This window comes from Leptonychotes weddellii, chromosome 6, assembly GCF_054177405.1.
Source record: "Leptonychotes weddellii isolate Sample4059 chromosome 6, ASM5417740v2, whole genome shotgun sequence".
Lineage (NCBI taxonomy): Eukaryota > Metazoa > Chordata > Mammalia > Carnivora > Phocidae > Leptonychotes > Leptonychotes weddellii.
Window position 1 is genome coordinate 127,994,761 of NC_138374.1, and position 19,209 is coordinate 128,013,969.

General features: G+C 38.9%; 1 protein-coding gene and 1 non-coding gene across 2 annotated transcripts in view; both read right to left on the bottom strand.

Moving 5' to 3' along the window:
* RAB3GAP2 (RAB3 GTPase activating non-catalytic protein subunit 2) overlaps positions 1-19,209 on the bottom strand; it is a 77,299-nt gene that overhangs the window by 24,353 nt on the left and 33,737 nt on the right. Inside the window, exons 5-13 of the mRNA XM_081823210.1 lie at positions 18,007-18,054; positions 17,854-17,929; positions 17,424-17,525; positions 12,931-13,030; positions 10,673-10,771; positions 3,552-3,700; positions 2,621-2,700; positions 2,391-2,473; positions 896-1,047 (exon numbers count right to left, since the gene is read on the bottom strand). Coding sequence (XP_081679336.1) covers positions 896-1,047; positions 2,391-2,473; positions 2,621-2,700; positions 3,552-3,700; positions 10,673-10,771; positions 12,931-13,030; positions 17,424-17,525; positions 17,854-17,929; positions 18,007-18,054 — 889 coding nt within the window. The remainder of the gene's footprint in view (positions 1-895; positions 1,048-2,390; positions 2,474-2,620; positions 2,701-3,551; positions 3,701-10,672; positions 10,772-12,930; positions 13,031-17,423; positions 17,526-17,853; positions 17,930-18,006; positions 18,055-19,209) is intronic.
* Positions 8,723-8,854, bottom strand: LOC115944753 (small nucleolar RNA SNORA36 family). The gene has a single exon (XR_004079263.1). It is a non-coding gene; the product is annotated as a small nucleolar RNA SNORA36 family (small nucleolar RNA).

The following is a 19,209-nucleotide window of genomic DNA, read 5'->3' on the forward strand; positions in this document are numbered from 1 at the left end:
GGTGGCTCAGTTGGTTAAGCGACTGCCTTCGGCTCAGGTCATGATCCTGGAGTCCCGGGATCGAGTCCCGCATCGGGCTCCCTGCTCGGCAGGGAGTCTGCTTCTCCCTCTCCCACTCCCCGTTTGTGTTCCCTCTCTCATTGTGTCTTTCTCTGTCAAATAAATAAATAAAATCTTTAAAAAAAAAAAAAAAGAAAAGAAAAAGCTTGGGAGGAAATCATCTTCAAAGTGGACTGACTCCGTTGGTAGTTCTTCCTCTTCCTTTCTTCCTTCCTGGATTGCAGATAGCAAGGCTGGAGCTCCAGCAGCCATCTGAACCATGAAATAACCTTGAGTGGGGAAGCTCAGGAAGTTAAACTGGGTTCCTGAGGATGTCATGGGCATATTATATCAATCCTGAACTTGGGTCTTTTATTAGCAGCTAACTACAGCTCCTAACTGACAGACTCCTAAGAAACTTAAGTAAATTGATCCAAGCATACAGATGTGGAAGTCAAGTCAGCAAAGATGGGTTTTTGCCATCTTTAGTTTGACAAACTTAGCATTCTAGATTTGAAGAGAACATCTGATTTAAACATGACCTTGTGATGTGGAATGAATGTAACAGAGGCAAGAAACCGACTTCAGGAATTTAACAATGACAGTGAGAAATGAAAAGTACACAAGGAAGAGAATTAAAAGTGCCTATAAATTAATCAAACTTAAAGGATAGAACAATTGGACTACTAAATCAAGTGTTACTGACAAGAGTTCATGTTAAAAAAAAAAAAAAAAACGATAGCATAAACATAAACGAATTAAGCAGTATTGTCCACCAGAAGCTGAAGGACGATAATATTGCTCAACTATTGGGGTAAAAAGCAAATTAACATTTTTTTCTGGATTTTTATAAGGAAGTACCTTTCCACATGCGTATTGCAATTCCTCTAGCTACATCCAATAAAATTACTCTGCCAAAATCATCTGTTACTGCTGCCAGTGTGTTACATGGAGACAGACATATACTTTCACCATGGCGTCTAGAATCTGGAAGTCCAAATCTGTTATGTAAAAGAAAATAAAAAGCTCAAATCAAATTCCCGTCTAGAAAAAGATGACAGAATCACGAACTGCATAAACAAAATAGGTCAAATCTGCTTTTATATAAAGAAACAGAAATCCTGCATGGGTTAATAGTTAATTTAATAACTAATTACACCAGACATTTTGCAACACAAAATGCCTAAGAAGTTTCTTCCATTATAAAATAAAAACACCTAAGTTTTATTTCATAAATTTTCTATATAAATATCCAATCTTATATTTTTAGAGAATATCAAGTATAACTATCTTTTCTTGATTAACTGTTATATCATAGGAAACAGTACCCTCATAACCAATTAAATTTTGGAATATTTTGCTCCTACACAGGCATCTTTGTCTAAGTTCATATTTCTAATCTCTTCTTTCTGCTAGATATCATATCCTGCTGACATCCCTGTATCTGCCTGAAGAATTTCCCCTCTTCTAAATAATTATCTCTCAAATGTTCTTGGTCTAGAACCAATCTTACTGGAACTGTAAGATAAAAGGAAAGAGGTCCTCTGAAAGGAGAGGTGCACTTGTTAGGAGGGAAATCCCTGAGACAAGGTGCCCCAATGCTGTTAATTTATTTGGAAGCACAGAGCCATCTGGCTTACTTCTTGATTCTTCAGTGAATTTAGAAAATATCTGAGATGTTATCATATTTTTAAAAAGATGAAAAAAACCTTAGAGGCTCATCTTCAATAAATTTTAATAACAGATAATTAGTTATATCTCTTAAATGAAGAACATCTACAAGGCGGGGGAGGATTCTGTTTCCCTTCCTAGTGGTATTTTATATTAGGTAATAAAAATGATTTTAAAACAAGATCAAGCAAAAATCACACTCTCTCATCCCAAAACCTGACACATACACTATCCTCTAGCACAACTGAAGTAAATAAAAAAGCACAACCCTGCATTCTGAAGAGTGCTTGAATGCATGGGACTCCTTGTTTTTATGTTTTTTAAAGAAATCACTAAGCACTTTTTAAGTCTATACAGCTTACTGATAAACTATCTAAGCTCTTTAAAAAATTTCAACAGCTCTCACAAAACAAATTTTCTTGCAACTTAAGCTCAGATTATAGGTATCTGTAAAAAATCACACTCGGCAAATACACACTGAGCACCTACTATAGGACAGGGAGGCAGCTGTGAACAAAACAGGCAAGAACCACTCTCCTCATGGAGTTTATATTGTGACAGCAGCTCCAAAAACTCATGAGATCGACCAATCAACTGAGCACACTGAAAGACCATAAATTTAACAGCACACTTTTTAAAATACGAAAACCTGAGAGGAGCGTGACAGACTTGCCTGACAGCTAACGGGGTGGCTGGCTCCACCTTTGGCTTTTGCTTCTGCACTGCTTCTTCTTCGTGCTTGCTTTTCCAACCAAGCCAACCACTGAACAGAAAGAAAATGGAGAATAAAAGCAGCGCTCCTAGCATTTTCATGTGCAGGCGACCAAAACAGATGGTAAAAGCAAGCAGATAATTTTACAGATATACAGGTAATATCAAATGACTTTACACGGAATTGTGATAAAATTACCTGGCAGCATTAAATAAAGCAGAAGTGAGTTTACTTGCGACCGCCAGCGCCACGTGAGACAGTAATGGTTGGGAGCTTCCCTGGAAAACAGGGCACAGGAAAGAGAAAACTGAACAGCTGACAAAGAAACAAAACATGCTTTCTACACAAGGCTTACTTTTAAAAGTTATGAAAAGCTGTAAAGCCTGGACTAGCAAAAATATTCAGCATCTTTCAGACCACACAGTAAAAGCTTTGTTTTAGGAGGCAGCAATATAATCAAAAGTTTTAACTCTACAGTTTAACAGTAAAATTGCTTGTTGTCTATTTTGTCTTCAGGATTTCCCTCCTTAAATTGTAATTAACTTAAAAAGTTTAAACTAGGACAGTAAGATGGCATTATTCTAGCAGGGCTATGGATTTCCTATCTACATACAACTGGCTTCTGTCCCTCTCTCTCTCTCTTTTTAATATATATTTTTATTAAAGTAAAGAGATAGTCTGGACAATTCTGAGAAGGCTGGTTTTTTTAAGCGAGAAATAAGAGACACCAAGTCCAGCACCTAACGGTCCCCTACCTTAGGAACAAAATCAATTTTCACCACTTACATCTACTATAGTCGGCAGCTTTACAATTCCTGATTTACTCAAATCCCTGGTGGGCCGACATTCACACCCCTGAGCTGCTGATGACTGCATCAATATTTAAAGACAAATCAACTAAGAACCTGGGGCATCAGAAACAGAGAAGTTTGTTTTACGCTGACTTTAGTACCTTCTCAGTTCACCTAAAGAATTTAGAAGAAAGTCAGCGGAGACTAGTTTTAGCTTCCAATGAAACTTAGAAATGTAAACTGATGAATCTTTCTAAGGCTAACTCACAATATCCAATTTGTAGACAAACTGAAAAACCAAGAGAGGCCTCACTCATGATCAGTGAGGAAACTCTTACCTCTAAAGCATAGAAGAAGCCGGTAAATGGATTGGACCCGACAGTGATATACTGAGACATGGCGGGTGGACTGTTTTTAATTGCTGCGTTAAATCCACCTATATTGGAGGCAGTCTTCATTTGATCAAAAGGGGACAAAGTCATAATACCTATTTTAAAACAACAACAGCAACAACATGTGAGCGGAATGCACTAAAACGACGCTGTCATTTTAGGTCATTAAATTTTTACGTCAACTCCATTCGAAGACGCAAACTGCTTAGTTTTATTTAACGGATAAAAGTCATTTTTAAAAGCTACAAAATCAATGTCATAAAATATTCGTAAGATATTAAAAGTGCCATCTATTCCTCTAAGCCATAAAATACTAAAAACAAAATTTAAATATTAATTTTTTAACAGACACAAAATTCAAACAGTACAAAAAGTATAGTCTGCCTTACTTAGAGGTATCAGTCAGTTCTGAGAGGCCCGAACTGAGACAGTCTCTTATGCTGCTGTCCAGAGATGCTGTACATACATAAATGATAGCACACCAAGTCAATTTTTTCATTTAATAAAATACCAAAGAGACATGCCTCATTCTTCTCGATCACTCGGAACATCCCACTGTACGGCCATACCGTAACTGATCTGACCTACTGATGGACATTTAGGTTGCTTCCCATCTTGTGCCACTACAAATAATGCTACAGTATATACATCTTTGATATGTCTTTGTGCACCTACAGAACTCTCTCTGTATGGAAAATTCTTATACAGAAGTGTGGGCTCAGAGGGGATCACGTTTTTAAAAATTTTATTAAATACTGTTCTACTGCATTCCATAGAGGTGGTGCTAATTTACACTCCCACCAAAAAGGTGAGAGAGCATCTTTGCTCCCGTACCCCTCCCAACACAGCAAAAACAAACACTTTCAAACCTTTGCTTTGTAGTCCAGAAATCCCCCACCTTTTCTAAGGAAGAGTTAACTTTTCATTTCCCCAAGGCTCTAAGAGCAAAAGCAGACAGACTGAATGCTGGCACCCACATGCCTATGTGCAGCAGAGGAAAAACCAAGGTCATGTAAATTCACCTGGGTGGCAGGGAGAGAAAGCCGGGGGGGGGGCGGGGGCGGGGGCGGGGAATAAGCTTAGAGAGAGTAAAGATGTACTGCTAAGATTCCAACCTATGTGGACTCAGGCACACATATGGTACCTGGGTACTCATATGGTACATGAGGATAACCAGTTGGGAAGTTCTGAACTCAAATACACTGTAGAATGGAATTTTCATATACAGGTGTTGCCTCTACTTTGTCTGCAAATGGTCAAAAACACATTGTTCCTAAAGAAGAGTCCTGGGAAAGGAAATACTTTTAGGGAGTTCATGAGCAAACCATTTGCTGGACTTACGGATTAAAGTGATGAAATAACTGTTGCAGAAGCTGGACTATTCCAAAAGATCAGAATGCCTGGCTCACATTCATGAATGAATTCATGACTCAATATACAAAATGTTTTTACTACATGATAAAAATTTGCATAAGTTTGGCCTGACTTTACCAGAATGAAATCAAAGGGTGAATTGTGCTGCATATAAATCGGAATTTAAGTTTTAAAATAACTTCTCTCTGTACTCCCACATACGATAGATGGGAGTATAAATTGCTACAAGCTATCCAGAGGACAACTTCCCAATATGTATCCAAAATTTTAAGTGGGTTTATTCTAATTTATTCTAAAGAGATGGCTGATCAGTTCTTTCCATCCTTACCACTATGATCTTCCCCTTCCCACAATTTCAGTCATTCACTTTCAGTGCCACACACACCCTAGATCCTGTTGTCAACTCTACAGCCTTTGAAACCTTGGTTTCAAGCATACCACCTTTTGACAACCTCCTCTTAGCTTTCTATCCTACTCTAGTAACCCCCGTAATAATTCCACAATTTCATCAAGAGTTTCATTAATCCTACTATTTTTTCACTATCAAGCAACTTCCGCATTCACTTCCCTTCTTATCTGGCTTAGATTTGTGTTCCATCATAATCATTCTCTTGCATACACCTACCTACAATTGCCCTGTGTCTCTCTCACATACTAACCTGGCTGAATCCTAACCTGGATGACCTAAACTTTCTGCATTCTCTGCTGTTTACAGCAGAACAGCTGAGTATTGCCAGGGGGGAAAAAAAATACACCTGGATTTCAGAGTAAGGCTCACAAACAAATGGGCATCCAAGACCAGCCCCAAATCCTACTGTCCTCCTCGACCCCCAACTCCCATGCCTCCGTGACACTCCTCTCCCACAGTCTACAGCTTGCTGACTAAACCCCTGGGCTGTTATCTAACATGCGGTCCTGCTCTCTATACTGTGGCCAAATGGTGGGATCTAGAGGACCGTTGTCTTTGAGTCACCAATCTTAGCATTACTTTTCACTGATTTAAGGTAAATGAGGATATAGCATAATGACAGTCTCTCTTCCTCCCACCTTATCCTTCCAGTATACACATATTTCAATTTTTTTATTAAATTCACATTCACTGTTTTCATTATTAAGAATGATGTAAATATTACTCACTGCTGAGATAAGCTGCCTACTGTAATTACATTTCCTTAGTTGTGAGGTTTTTTTGTATTTCCTGAACATCTGAGGCCTTTCCACACTTTGCAACACCTTAGTATAAATATTAACATAATTTATATTATAAATTATAATTTAGTTTAAAATGCATATTAAAATATAATATTTATATAAATAGAACACTAATTTGAAATACACTTTATTAAATATTAAACTATTAAGTATTAAATATCATTATTAAAATATTTATATTAATTTAAATCTTAATATAAATTTCCATAAAGTCAAACTCATTGGATAATTTCCTAGGTCTATTACAGTAGACTACAGTAGATTATTGTAGACAAAGAAGACTTCTTTGACAAAATATTTGAGCAGAGACCTGAATGAAGTGAGACAGCGCCATGTGGCTAGCTAGGTAAAATGTTCCAGGCAGAAGGAGCAACAATCACAAGTGCTCTCAAGCAGGAGGATGCTTGGTGCATCTCAGGAACAACAAGGAGACGAGCATGGTGGAACACACGGAGCAGGGATACTAAAGAAGATAAGGTAAAAGATGTACCATAAACCAGGCAATGTCAGGCCTGGTATGCCTCTGTAAAGCCTTTGGATTTTATTAAGATGAGAAGCTGCTATAAATAACATTTTGTGCAGAAGAGTGACAAAAACATGACTTACATTTCAAAAGGCTATTAGCTACTAACTGGTGAACAGAGTTTAGAGACGGAAGAAAGGAACCAGAAAGACCAGCTAGAATGTTTTTTCCCTCGATAGTTCAGGCAAGATAGGATGGTGGCTCAGACCACAGCGCTAACAGTGATGGAGATGAGCGGTGGTCAGATAGGGTCTACCGTGCCGGAAGAGACAAATGGGAGGCTGGATGAAAACATGAGGAAAAGAGGGGTCAAGGATGACTCAGAATCTTTTGGTGTGAGCAAAAGAAGAGAGGATATAGAAGAAAAAAAGGAGGAAAGGGTTCAGGGGAGGAAATCGAGAATTCTGTTTTGGATATGTTAAGTTTGGATACTCAGGTGGACAAGTTCAGCAGGCACTGGAAAAAGTATAAATTTTAAGGAAGAGGTCAAGACTGGACATAAAAATGGAAATGCTGTGACATAGCTTCTTGTTCTTGTGTTTCTAATTTTTGAAAGTAGGGGTGGAAATATTTCTTCTCCGACCTACTCCAATCTGGCTTTCATCCTCACTGGTCCACCACTTAAAAGTGCTCACATCAGACTTAATGAAGAGCTCTACGTTGTCAAATCCAGTGGACCTTCTCCCTTTCTTGGATTCTATGAAGCATTCCACAGTCAACCTTTTCCTCCCAAATTTTTATCAACAATCTGGACTTCTTCCCTAAACTTTAGACATGTATGTCTAACTGCCTACTTGACACCTCCATCTGAATGTGGAATTGTGTCAGAAGTTAACCTGTAAAAAACATAACTCCAATCTGCCCACCTCAAACCTCTTCCTTCTCCTTATTCTCATTTTAGTAAAGTTTGATCATCCACTCTTTTCTCAAATTTAAAAACTAAGAAATCCTTAAAATAAATAATAAGATAAAAACTAAGAAATCCTTGATTCTTTCCTTTCTCTTATTTCTCAAATCCATCCCTCTCCAAGTGCAAAATATGTTAATTCTGTCTACCCCTCTCCAACTCCACTGCTCCGACTGTAGGCAAAGCCGTCATTCTCCCCTCCTGCAACAAACTCCTTCCTGGTCTTCCTGCCTTTACTTTTTATTTTACAAGCCTCTCTCTAAGCAGCAGGTCAGAAGGATAATTTTAAATATCCCGTACCTAGACTCCATCAATGACATCCACCATATTTAGAATAGAATCCAAACTCCTTACCCTATGTGATCTGACCCTAGTCTACATCTCCAACCTGACCTTGTCCCATTGACCCTTACTCTTAACAATCAAGTCATTATGGACCTCCTTCCTGTTTCTCAGGACTCTGAAGCTCCACAGGCTTATCTCTTTGCTGCTTCCTCTGCCCAGAATGCTCTTCCTACACCTCTTCACATAGCTAGCTCCTTCTCACATCCTTTATATCTCAGTCTGAATGTCACTTCCCTGGAGGGACCTTTCCTCACCAGTCTACCTGATGTGCCCTCTCTCTTTACTCTCCATCATAACCCTCTGCTTATTTTCTTCATGATACATACCAACATTTTGATATTACCAAATTATTCATTTGGTTCCATTGTTCACTGTGTGTCTGCCTATCACCAGAATGTAAGCTTCATCAGGGTAGGGTCCTGTCTGCCTTGTATTTCTAGCTCCATTATTAATTAACACCTAGGACATAATAGGTATTCACTTATTTGTTGAATGAATTCATCAAAACTTTACATAAAGTTTTGCAAAATAAAGTCCATTGTACTTTTTTTTTTTTTTTGTAGATTTTATTTATTTGACAGAGAGAGCACAAGCAGGGGGAGCGGCAGGCAGAGGGAGAAGCAGGCTCCCCACTCAGCAGGGAGCCCAATGTGGGGCTCGATCCCAGGACCCTGGGATCATGACCTGAGCCAAAGGCAGATACCCAACCGTCTGAGCCACCCAAGCGCCTCCCCATTGTACCTTTTTTTTAAATCATTTCGTAGGCTGGGAGATAAATGAATAGAATAATATTTTCTATCCAATCATTTTTCCTAGCCTGTTTCAATGTTCCAAAGTTCAATTAACAGAACAGGGAAGCTACCCTGAACTGAACTCAACACTTCGGAATTTTGCAGCAAAAGTAAAGACAAACTGTCTACCAGTAAAGTGCTGATTGCAGAGTATTCCATAGGAGAACTATGCAACAATAAACAAAGAGATCTGTGTGTCAGGTATTTTCTGTCTGACTCTGTGGATTCATATTCGTTCCTTTTCTACCCACCCACTCCCAGGGGCCAGTGTGTATACATTATGGTGACCTCCACTTGGGTTCAGACAATGGGAAGTCTCATCAGGAGAGCAAAGACAGAAAGGAAGCTGAAGTCAGGATACCTATTTCCCTGTGACATTTGTGCAAAAGTCAACCTGCTCTTAAGATGCTGATTCTACTCGTCATCTCCAAGTTCTGGAACTGCTCCAGGCCCTCACCCTGTTTGGCCTAGGAGTGGTCAACAGCTGGGCTGCTAAGAAGCCCTGAGATGCTCTATCATCCCTTGTGGTTCTCCAACACCACATCTTTCTAGACAGCTTCTCTATAAATAAAACGTGTTTCAACTGTCCTATTTCAAGGGCGCCATCTGTCTTCTATTAGGACCCTGATAAAAATGGGTGTCAGCAAAATTGATTGAAAGGCTCTTTAAATACACTGATTAGAAAAGAGCTATAATACAGTTGCTATGATATAATCCTATTTTTGAAAACCTATTTCTCTATATAACCATATATATATTACACATGCATTTCACACACAAGTCTGTAAGGATGCTTACCAAAATGCCAATGGTGAGTATCTCTGGATGGTAGGGCTAAGGGGATATTTTTTCTTTTTCTTTTTATATATTTATGTACTATTTGAATTTTTTAACAAGCATATATTGATACACAGGAAAAAAACAATTTTTAAGTAGTATTTTCTTCTCTGCCCCCATTTCTACTACCTTAATTCAGAAACTGATTACTTCTTACCAAGATAATTACAGCTTCCTTACTGTGCCTAGTTTCTAGTCTTGACCCCTATATTACAGCCTCTAAAAAGTTCCACCAAAGTGATTTTTCTAACAGGCCAAGTGGTAACACCATTCTCTTGCTCTGAATTCTTCAATGGCTCTCAATGCTGCTAGGAGAAAGATCTAAATTCTCTGCACAGCATACAAAGCCCGTCAAAATCTGAGTCCTGTTTACACGCTTGTTGCCAGTGGTCCTTAGTGCCCATTAGTTTTACAGCAGACACTGTGCCGCCACCCCCAGGCTGTGTACAGGTCGACCAGATGCCTCCTCTGGGCTTGTTCTCCTGGTCAAGTCCTACTCATTCTTCCAATGTCAGACCGGAGTCAGCCTCCTGCTCCCTCTTTCCCTCAGTGTCTGGGGCTTCTCTGCTCCCATTCCCGCTGGTCCCCTCGTCCACTACTGTTGTAGTCCTGCAATTGTTTTCACATGTGTCTTCCAACTCAACTCACGCTTCCTGGATGAGACCATGTCTTTTCATTTCTGTGTTCCCAATGCCCAACAGAGTGAGTCTTCAAATATGCTTGCAAGGAGAAATCTGTTTTTATCTATATTCTGCTGGTCTAAAGGTTATATTTTTAGAAGACTGATCTATATGGTAATTACACGGATTAAACTTATCCGCAAAAAAAATTCAGACAAATAGTGAAAGACTTAAAACTGCTCGATACTGCTGTAGACATAATTATTAAAACTGCTACCACTTCTTAAACACATACACCTATCATAATCCGTAAGTCTGGGGTAACTTCCAAATGTCTCACTAAAGGCGATGCATTTTCTTTTCACATAAGAATAAATGTACATTTCTAATAAATGAGACCCATCAGTTAAAAAGTAAAAAAAATAAATTGCATAAAAATTTGAACTAGTAATGCTTACCAATACTAGCATAATCAATAATAGTGTCAATATCTTGGAGGCCCCATTTCTTATAAGCTAATGGTGGAGGCTGTATGTTCTCATTGCCCGATGCCGCAGCTGTTAAAGACAAAAAGCAAACAATCCAAACTATAATGGATGAAGTTTTACAAAAACCCATTAAAAATGGAATAACTTGATTTATTACTCTAAAGCTTAAATGATAATAATGAGGCAAGGCAATGTAAACAAGGTTAAAGTGAACTTTATTCATGCCAAGACAATACGTGTAAAATGCAAACATTAAGGGTAAGTTGATTGTCACAAGAGATTTTTGGAAAATTCAATGTAATTGGAGAAGGTAATTAAAAACCCTAGACTATTACTAAAATTTAAGGTGAATTCAAACTGCAACTGATGACAAATAAGCTAATTTCTTCCCCCTGAGAAAGACAGTGGATAAAATCCTGGGAACAGCTAATAGTGCCTTAACTTGGTGAAAAACTAAAAACCTGATGATATGCCGGGCAGGAGCGCCCAGACAGCAAGGTCCGTAAGGCAAGTAACCACGGCCAGCCTTGATAGAAAGACACGTTAACAGCAATAGCATTGCTAGAAAGAATGAATAAAATGCCCGTCACTGCTCAGTATTTCTGCCTAGTGAGTAATGAAAGAAAAAGCAATTATTACACTTCTTGCCACAGGATCAGGCACAAGGTCCTATTTATCAGTAAATTCTCATGCTACATATTAGAATATAGCTGGGGGCGCCTGGGTGGCTCAGTCGGTTAAGTGCCTGCCTTCAGCTCAGGTCATGATCCCAGCTGAGTGGGGAGCCTGCTTCTCCCTCTGCTGCTCCCCCTGCTTGTGCTCACTCTCTCTCAAGTAAATAAAATCTTAAAAAACAAAAACAACAACAAAAAACACCTAGCATACAAAAAACCAAAAAGAATACAGCTGGATTCTGGTTGTTTATTCTAGAAAGTACTATTATAAGTAAAAATATATTCCTCTAAGCACTTCAGATTTGACAGTAAGGCCAAGAAAAGAGAATTTCCCTATATGTGGAAATAAAAAGCACAACAATTTCTTGGCTATGCAATCAGAATTCTTTTTAGAGCAACTTACAATAAGAGGGCCCTAAATGGCTTACTGCCTTCCTAGGAGACAAAATGGTCTTATGGTCTTAAACATACAAATAAACAGGAATTCAAAAATAATAAAAATTAAATGGCTGACAATACCAATCATAATCATCTATTTCTAGTTTATTTCATTGACTGAATTCTTACCTGCAGAAAACTGCCAGGCTCTGTAGGTATACATATTAATGGTGACTACTTTAAGTAACCTCAAGATAATAATGCTTATTGTGCCTAAATTTAAATAATTTAAAAGATTATGAAAATAGGTATAAAAATTCAAACAAGTTCTGGCCTAATAGAAAAGTATGTAATATTAAAGACCCACATAACCAAAACTTCAGGATTTTACCAATCACATCAATCTGCAAACAAAACAAACTTTGTTTTAGGGCCATTAAGGCCCCTCTACCCAAACCCAGAAGAAAAGGAGGAAGTCTACACTAGTCCTGGTATTTTCACTGTGTTTAATTAAGGCTTTTCTAAAATTGGGATCGTAAAATCGATGATGTGTTTTTCTCTGGCAGTTTTGCTGCTTTGTGGTACATAAAATACCAGTGCATCTACAAACAATGGCATCTTGAATTTGATGAAATACAACTCTGCTCTGTATTCTCTTCCAAAGGTAAACTCTGAGCAGTAAGAGTAAGAACTCTTATTTGGGCCCTTTTCACCCCCAAGTCTGGAAATAATGTAGTTGCCCATATACACATTGTTCAGGCCTCTAACTAGTCCATTCAGAAGTGTTCCAGGTTAGCAAAAAGAAGCTGGTGTTGACTCCCTGTTGGGTCATGCCTGCCAAGGGGAAAACTCCCCCTGCACACAGTGGTATCTTTACCCTCAGTGAGGATGGAAGCAATGCAGAATCACAGGATTCTAGCACACCAGCCCGAGAGCTGCTGATCTAGTGAGAAATTTGGTTCCCTTACCCCAATATGTAGAGAGTAGATTTTCAGTCCTTGCCTTTATCTTACTAGGCAATCTACCCAACAATGCACTCCCATCTCTACAGTAGCAGGGTTTTTTTCTGTAAATCTAGTACAGAGGCCTTTTTAATGTCGAGCACATGTTTAATTCTCTAAGTAGGTTAAATTAAGTAAGACGTTAGAAGTTAGATCCGTCTCGCCAAAAAATTACCTTTTGCTACCTGATTTCGACAAGCACGAAGAGACTGAAAAAGGCTAAATCCATCAATAGTCACAATGGCACCTGGATATAAGATACTCAACTCTTCATTCTATTAAAATAAGAAAGAAGGAAATAATATATTTTCATCATTGCCAAAAGAACTTATCTACTTTTGTATTAGAGCTGAATGTCAGGATTAATGAAAAATAGAAAATACTACGAAAATATTAATGAAAAACAGAAATAACTGTCAACCACCCATCGCACAAGACATTATCAGGCAAAGGAAAAGTAAAAATAAAGGAAAAATTAATTTCAGAATGCCTTTTGCCCAAGTACTTAAAATTCTTTTCAAATACGCTTTTTATACATGATATATAATGCTTTCAGGATAGGTGGTAAGATTAACAAAAAAAAAAGTACAAATTTCATAAAAATGAAATATAGTCATTGTGCAAATACAAACAATATATAAAAGTATACAGTATAACGTGCTTTTTATTACTCAATAGGTCAATGATATTTTTCCTTTTCAGTTAGTGAGCAAATCATTTTCTGTTGTGGCTCCGCAGTCCTGGATCATATGTTCCAAATTATAGTGAATGAGCTCTTAGTGATGGACATTCAGTTTGGGAGACACAGCACATCAAACCAATCTGCTGACTGAGGCTCTCCAACAGCTTCTTACTGCACTCAGAATAAAGCCTGGCCTAGGGGTGCCTGGGTGGTTCAGATGGTTGAGTGTCTGCCTTCGGCTCAGGTCATCATCTCCAGGTCCTGGGATCAAGCCCCATGTTGGGCTCCCTGCTCAGCGGGGAGCCTGCTTCCCGCTCTCCCCCTTGGCTCTCCCCTTGCTTGTGCTCTCTCTCTCAAATGAATAAATAAAATCTTAAAAAAAAAAAAAAAAAGCCTGGCCTCTTTACCTAGGCCTGCAAGATGGGGTACCCATCTCTAAGGTCATCTCACCTCTCCCTGCCCCCCCCCGCCTTGCTCCTTGAACAATGACCATCATCATCTCAGTGCTCTGAATGTTGCCTGGACCTTACCTCCCAGATTGTCACCTGCCTAATTCTTTTGATCATTCAGTTCTCAGCTCTAATGTAGTCCCACAGAGAGGCTGCTCCCGAGCCTCTAAATCAAACAGCACCTCCGTTCTCCTGCCTGATTACCATCTCATCAACATGATTATTTCCTTCCTAGCACCTATCAGACACTGGAACTATCTTACTATCTCTAGTTGTCTATTGCTGGTTTCTCTCCACCATCCCCAAACTAAAAGCTCCATGATAGGAGGATCCCTGGGGTGTCTAGTTCCCCAAGGAATTCTCAGTGGTTAGAACTGGGCTGGGCACACAATAGGCAGTAACTAAATATTTATGAATGAATTAATACATTTTCATTATTATAAACATCACTGCAATAAACATTCTTCTGTGTATATCTTCTCACGTTGCTATATATTTCTTCAACTGGATCTCTGGGTCACAGAGTATTCTCAATTTTCATTCATATTATTAAATTGCCCTCAAGAAAGTACCTGTCAGTTTACACTTCCACCAATACACAAGAGTGCCTGTTTCTCCATACTGTCGCTAACAGTTTTGTAAATCTTGATCTTTGTCAATATGAAAGGTGAAAAATTATCCAAATGTAGTGGTTTATAGTTCTTAGGTTATTATTTACATTCAAAATTTTATCATACGCTTTTTGACCAATTATATTTCTTCTTGTGAGAACGGTCCTGTCCTTTTTTCTACTGAACCAGTAGGCTGTTTCCATTTTTAAGAGAGATTTGTGGGCCACGAGGGAGAGGAGCCAGGGGAAAGGAGGTGGCATGGGTGCTCATGTGACAGGTTTGCAAGGCTAAGCTTGGATGGCCCACTGACCACGACAGCAGGCCAAGAGCCTCCTCACTGACTTGGAGCTAATCACCAGCAAGTCAGTTATCTCCAAAACCAGAAAGCCCTCCTGAAGAAGGTACTAATATGAACACCAATGGTCCAAAAGCTGCAGAAATTATGCTAGATGACAGAGACCTTTGTGCAGAAGACACAGAAGGAACTTCTTTGACATTCCAGAAAGAGGTCTTCTCTCTTTGGAATCGTTTGCAATGACCTGCGGTCACTTCTACTACACTCATTGCCCCCAGAACTGAATCAGGAAATCTGCTCTGTGATCTTTCGTAGATGTGGGAGTACAATGAAGAAGAAGCAAATAGGTACATTTGATGTATAAGTTGATGTATCAGATCCAAAGATACATATGTAGAATACAGAGTAACAACAAAGACTTCTGTCTCCTTTCAGTAAGAATTATTTTTCAACTAATAGATTTTCTTGACTCACAAATAGTATTTAAAAGTGATTTTTTTCCACCCGCTCTAAAAACAAGAGAGTAGTACAGACATAAGCAAGCTTAAAGGGTTTAAAGAACCTCCACTATCCAGAGAATAGAAAAATAAAAAAACAGCTCTTGAGAAGTATCTTTAATGAACAGATTATCTTCTTAGATTTCCAAGAGCTCCTTCTTCATTTCATTCAGTGGTTTTATTTCTCCTATCTTCTGATGGTGAATATTATTAAGATTTAAGTTTTCAGTCTTCAGTTTTATTTTCCTGTATCCTTCACCTGGAAGAATTCCCTCGTCATCTAGGACTTAACCACACTCTTCAATCTAGTCTCTGTACCTGTGTAGGAATTCTGTATCATTACAGCCATCCCGGTATTTTCATTTTATTTCCTACCATCGCCTCAAACTCAACATGTCCAAAATCAAATTTAAAAACCTTAATTCACTGCCAAAGCAGTCTTCTCTTCCAACTTTGTCAGTGGCACTCCTTGGCACGGATGTCTTAGAGCCAACTCACTTTCCTCTTCACTAGGTCTTTATACAATAACCAGTCATGTCCACTGTTCCTGTAAAATGATTTTTGGACTGGTCCTTTCTCTCTTCACAGCCATTACAGAGTCTTGTCCCAACACTGCACGTCTGATACAGATAACTTCAAAAAGTCAGATAACTAGCCTCCTCGATTCCAGACTCTCAAACTCCAGTTCCTCCTGAAGAAAGAGTCCTTCAATATCCCTTTGATATATCATTTCCTTCTCATCTTCAGTCACTCTGCTCATCTGAATCAATTCTGATTTTTATTCAGCTTTCAAATTTATGAAAAATGTGGCCACTCTGCCTATTCAACAGTTTCTCACTATTTACTGACCTAGGTTTCTTTTGTTGTCTCATACACAGTCCTACATTTGAATCTCCCTTCATGGTTCTCCTGATTACCTAAAATATTTCCCCCTCTTTTCCTATTATATAACCATTATTCACAGCTTAATTCAAATCTCGCCTGCTCAATGAAAGTTTCTTTTACTGTCCTCATTCTAATTGAGCTCCCCTTCCCCCACTTGTACAGAATCTATTCTGGCCATGTAAAATAGCAGTTGACTAGGTACTGCTTTGTATTATTGATTAACTCATTCAAAGGTATTAATAGGAATTAGTCTAGTCTCTCTTACTAGATTAAGTTTCTTCTACAGCTCCAGTCCCCATAGCTTCAGGCCATCCCTCATACAATTTAAGTCCACACAGGTACACAATACATGCATCTGTTTACTTTAAACCTTTTGGAAGCAGGATAGTAAAAAGAAGGCCGGCATATTTACATCATTTGACGATGTATACTGTGAGCCAAAGAAGAGCATATTAGTTTATGTGGCTCTACAATTATTTTTTTTTACTGTGAGACTATCAAATTCTCACACAGCACCTGCGAAGTGAAAACTGTACATTTGGAGAGCCTTAGATACGAAACAGAATCATTTTCTGTCCAAATCTTCAGTTCAGTGAATCTATTTTCCACTATAAACAAAAACTTCACTGCCTTTCTGAGAAACAGGTAAGTACAATGTAGTAGTAGTATTAAAAATAAAGCCAGAGGGGCGCCTGGGTGGCTTAGTCATTAAACGTCTGCCTTCGGCTCAGGTCATGATCCCAGGGTCCTGGGATCGAGCCCCGCATCGGGCTCCCTGCTCAGCGGAAAGCCTGCTTCTCCCTCTCCCACTCCCCCCTTCTTGTGTTCCCTCTCTCACTACATCTCTGTCAAATAAATAAATACAATCTTTAAAAATAAATAAATAAATATAGCCAGAACTTTTTTCTTTTATTGTGTATAATTTTGACACCTAAATCCAAATAAAAAACATATATACCACATCTGTGTCTTAAGTCGCTCTCAAATTCCAACAATAAGGAACTCTTTTGGGCTTCTGACTAAAGTGTTTTATTGTATTGTGGAACAAAATGTAGGGTATTTCATTAAATAAGTAAAAGCAAGACTGGAGTTCTTGACTCAGTTATAAATAGGCTGTATCTCTAGAACATAACCGTACAGCTAACTATGCCACAAGACAAAGATATCTGTGAGTTTCCTAAAAAAGAGAGAAAACACGACTTCAAAGTAAAGCCATGGTCCCTCTGAACACAGTCGTTTATAAAGCTACCTGTTCAGTCACGCCAGGATGCCGTGGGATTTCAGAGGTCCTGCACTTCAGCTGTAGTGCTGGGTCTTCGTTCAGAAGCTGTGCAAGCAAGAGCACACCATTCTAGGAGGAAGCACAGAGAAGAGCCCTGCTTATTTCCTCATCAGTAGACCTGAACAGGTATGACCAGGCAAAGAGTGTCATTTCCCCCACTGTTTTCCATGGATATCAGATACTCTCTTTCAGAAGAATACAGCTTCTGTTCTCTATAGTGCTACCAGAACTTTCCACCACAACTCCCCCACCCCCCCAGGCCCTGCTTCCACCCTCATGAAGTAGCAACTCCACATTACCAAGCGGCAGGTAATTAGTCACAAAGAAGGATAATGGGGATGCATAACTAGATATTCCAGCCAAGTGCTGTTTTCTAACTGCTCAACACTCCACTCACCTCAGTGTAGAAGCGTACATAACCTGAGGTAAAGCCCACCACAATGCAGGTCCAGTCAGGACGCCCTGTGGAACTCCTGTTACAAACAAAGTTTATGATCTTAATAAGCTCATAAATCAAAGCAAAGAAAACGAATAACTTATTTATCCTTACCTCTTTTGGCTTGCTAGTGGGATGCATAGAGCACTGGTTACACGTTCTCTAAAAATGAAAACAAAATCATATGCTTACCTGATGAATTTACTAATTACTTTTATTTCCCTATAATTTAATGTTAAAGGGCAACCGGTGGAAGATAAGCTCTGTGGACCAGTTCTATTCAAGGCATAAGTAAAAATACAGTAAAACTCCACAGTAAGTTGAATCATAAAAATCATTCACATGAATGTGTGGTTGGTTCGGCATCTGACTCTTGATTTCGGCTCAGCTCATGATCTCAGGGTCATGAGATCGAGCCCCCATGGGGCTCCGTGCTGAGCCTGGAGCCTGCTTAAGATTCTCTCTCTCTCCCCCTCTGTCCTGCCCCTCTCCCTACCTCGCACGTGTGCATGCTTGCTCTCTCCCTTAAAAATAAAAAATAAAAAAATCATTCACATGAAAGGTAATGTCACATTCACTTGGAAGTTAATAAAAAACAGTATTTTTTCATTCTGTGTTATAAAAAGCACAAGAGAAAGCAAAAACTTTACCGTACACAACTGATTATACAGAGAACTGAGAACTAGCAAATCATCACCAGTCATTTCCTGCAGTACCCTCTCTTCTGCATCAGCTAAGCACTGATTGGGCAGAGCGTGGGAGGAATGTCAGTCACATTACAGGCAAACCATAATCCTGCAAGTACATATTCTAGGGACGAAATGCATTTCAACTAGTTGGCTTCTTCCTTGATACTTTGCAGAAATTGCCCCAGATAACCCATTTCCAAGCACATGCTTGGCTGGATGTTCCCTAAAAGATTCTTTTTGTGACACGTGGACTTGAAAAATCTGTCAGGAGCTCAGAGACTAAGCCTCAAAATTAAAATAACTCCTACTGACTTTAATTTAACCTGTCAACCCTCAGGACCCATCAATCACCACCTTATTCAAGATACTATAAACACTCCTGCCTCATACATCGTATTAGGCAACCACTGTACAAAATTAATCTTTTTGTTTGTTGTCTTTCAAGTAATTGAGCCATTATGTTTGCTTTGCATTTCTGAAAGAAATTAAATGTCTTCAAAATGGTTAGACTAAATGACTTAGGGAGAAATATTATCATTTATTTTGGTAAGAGAGAAAACATTCCAGTGAGTATCTATGATGTGCCAAGCATGTCCTATGTATGGGCTTCCACTTGGTTGTCTTTTAT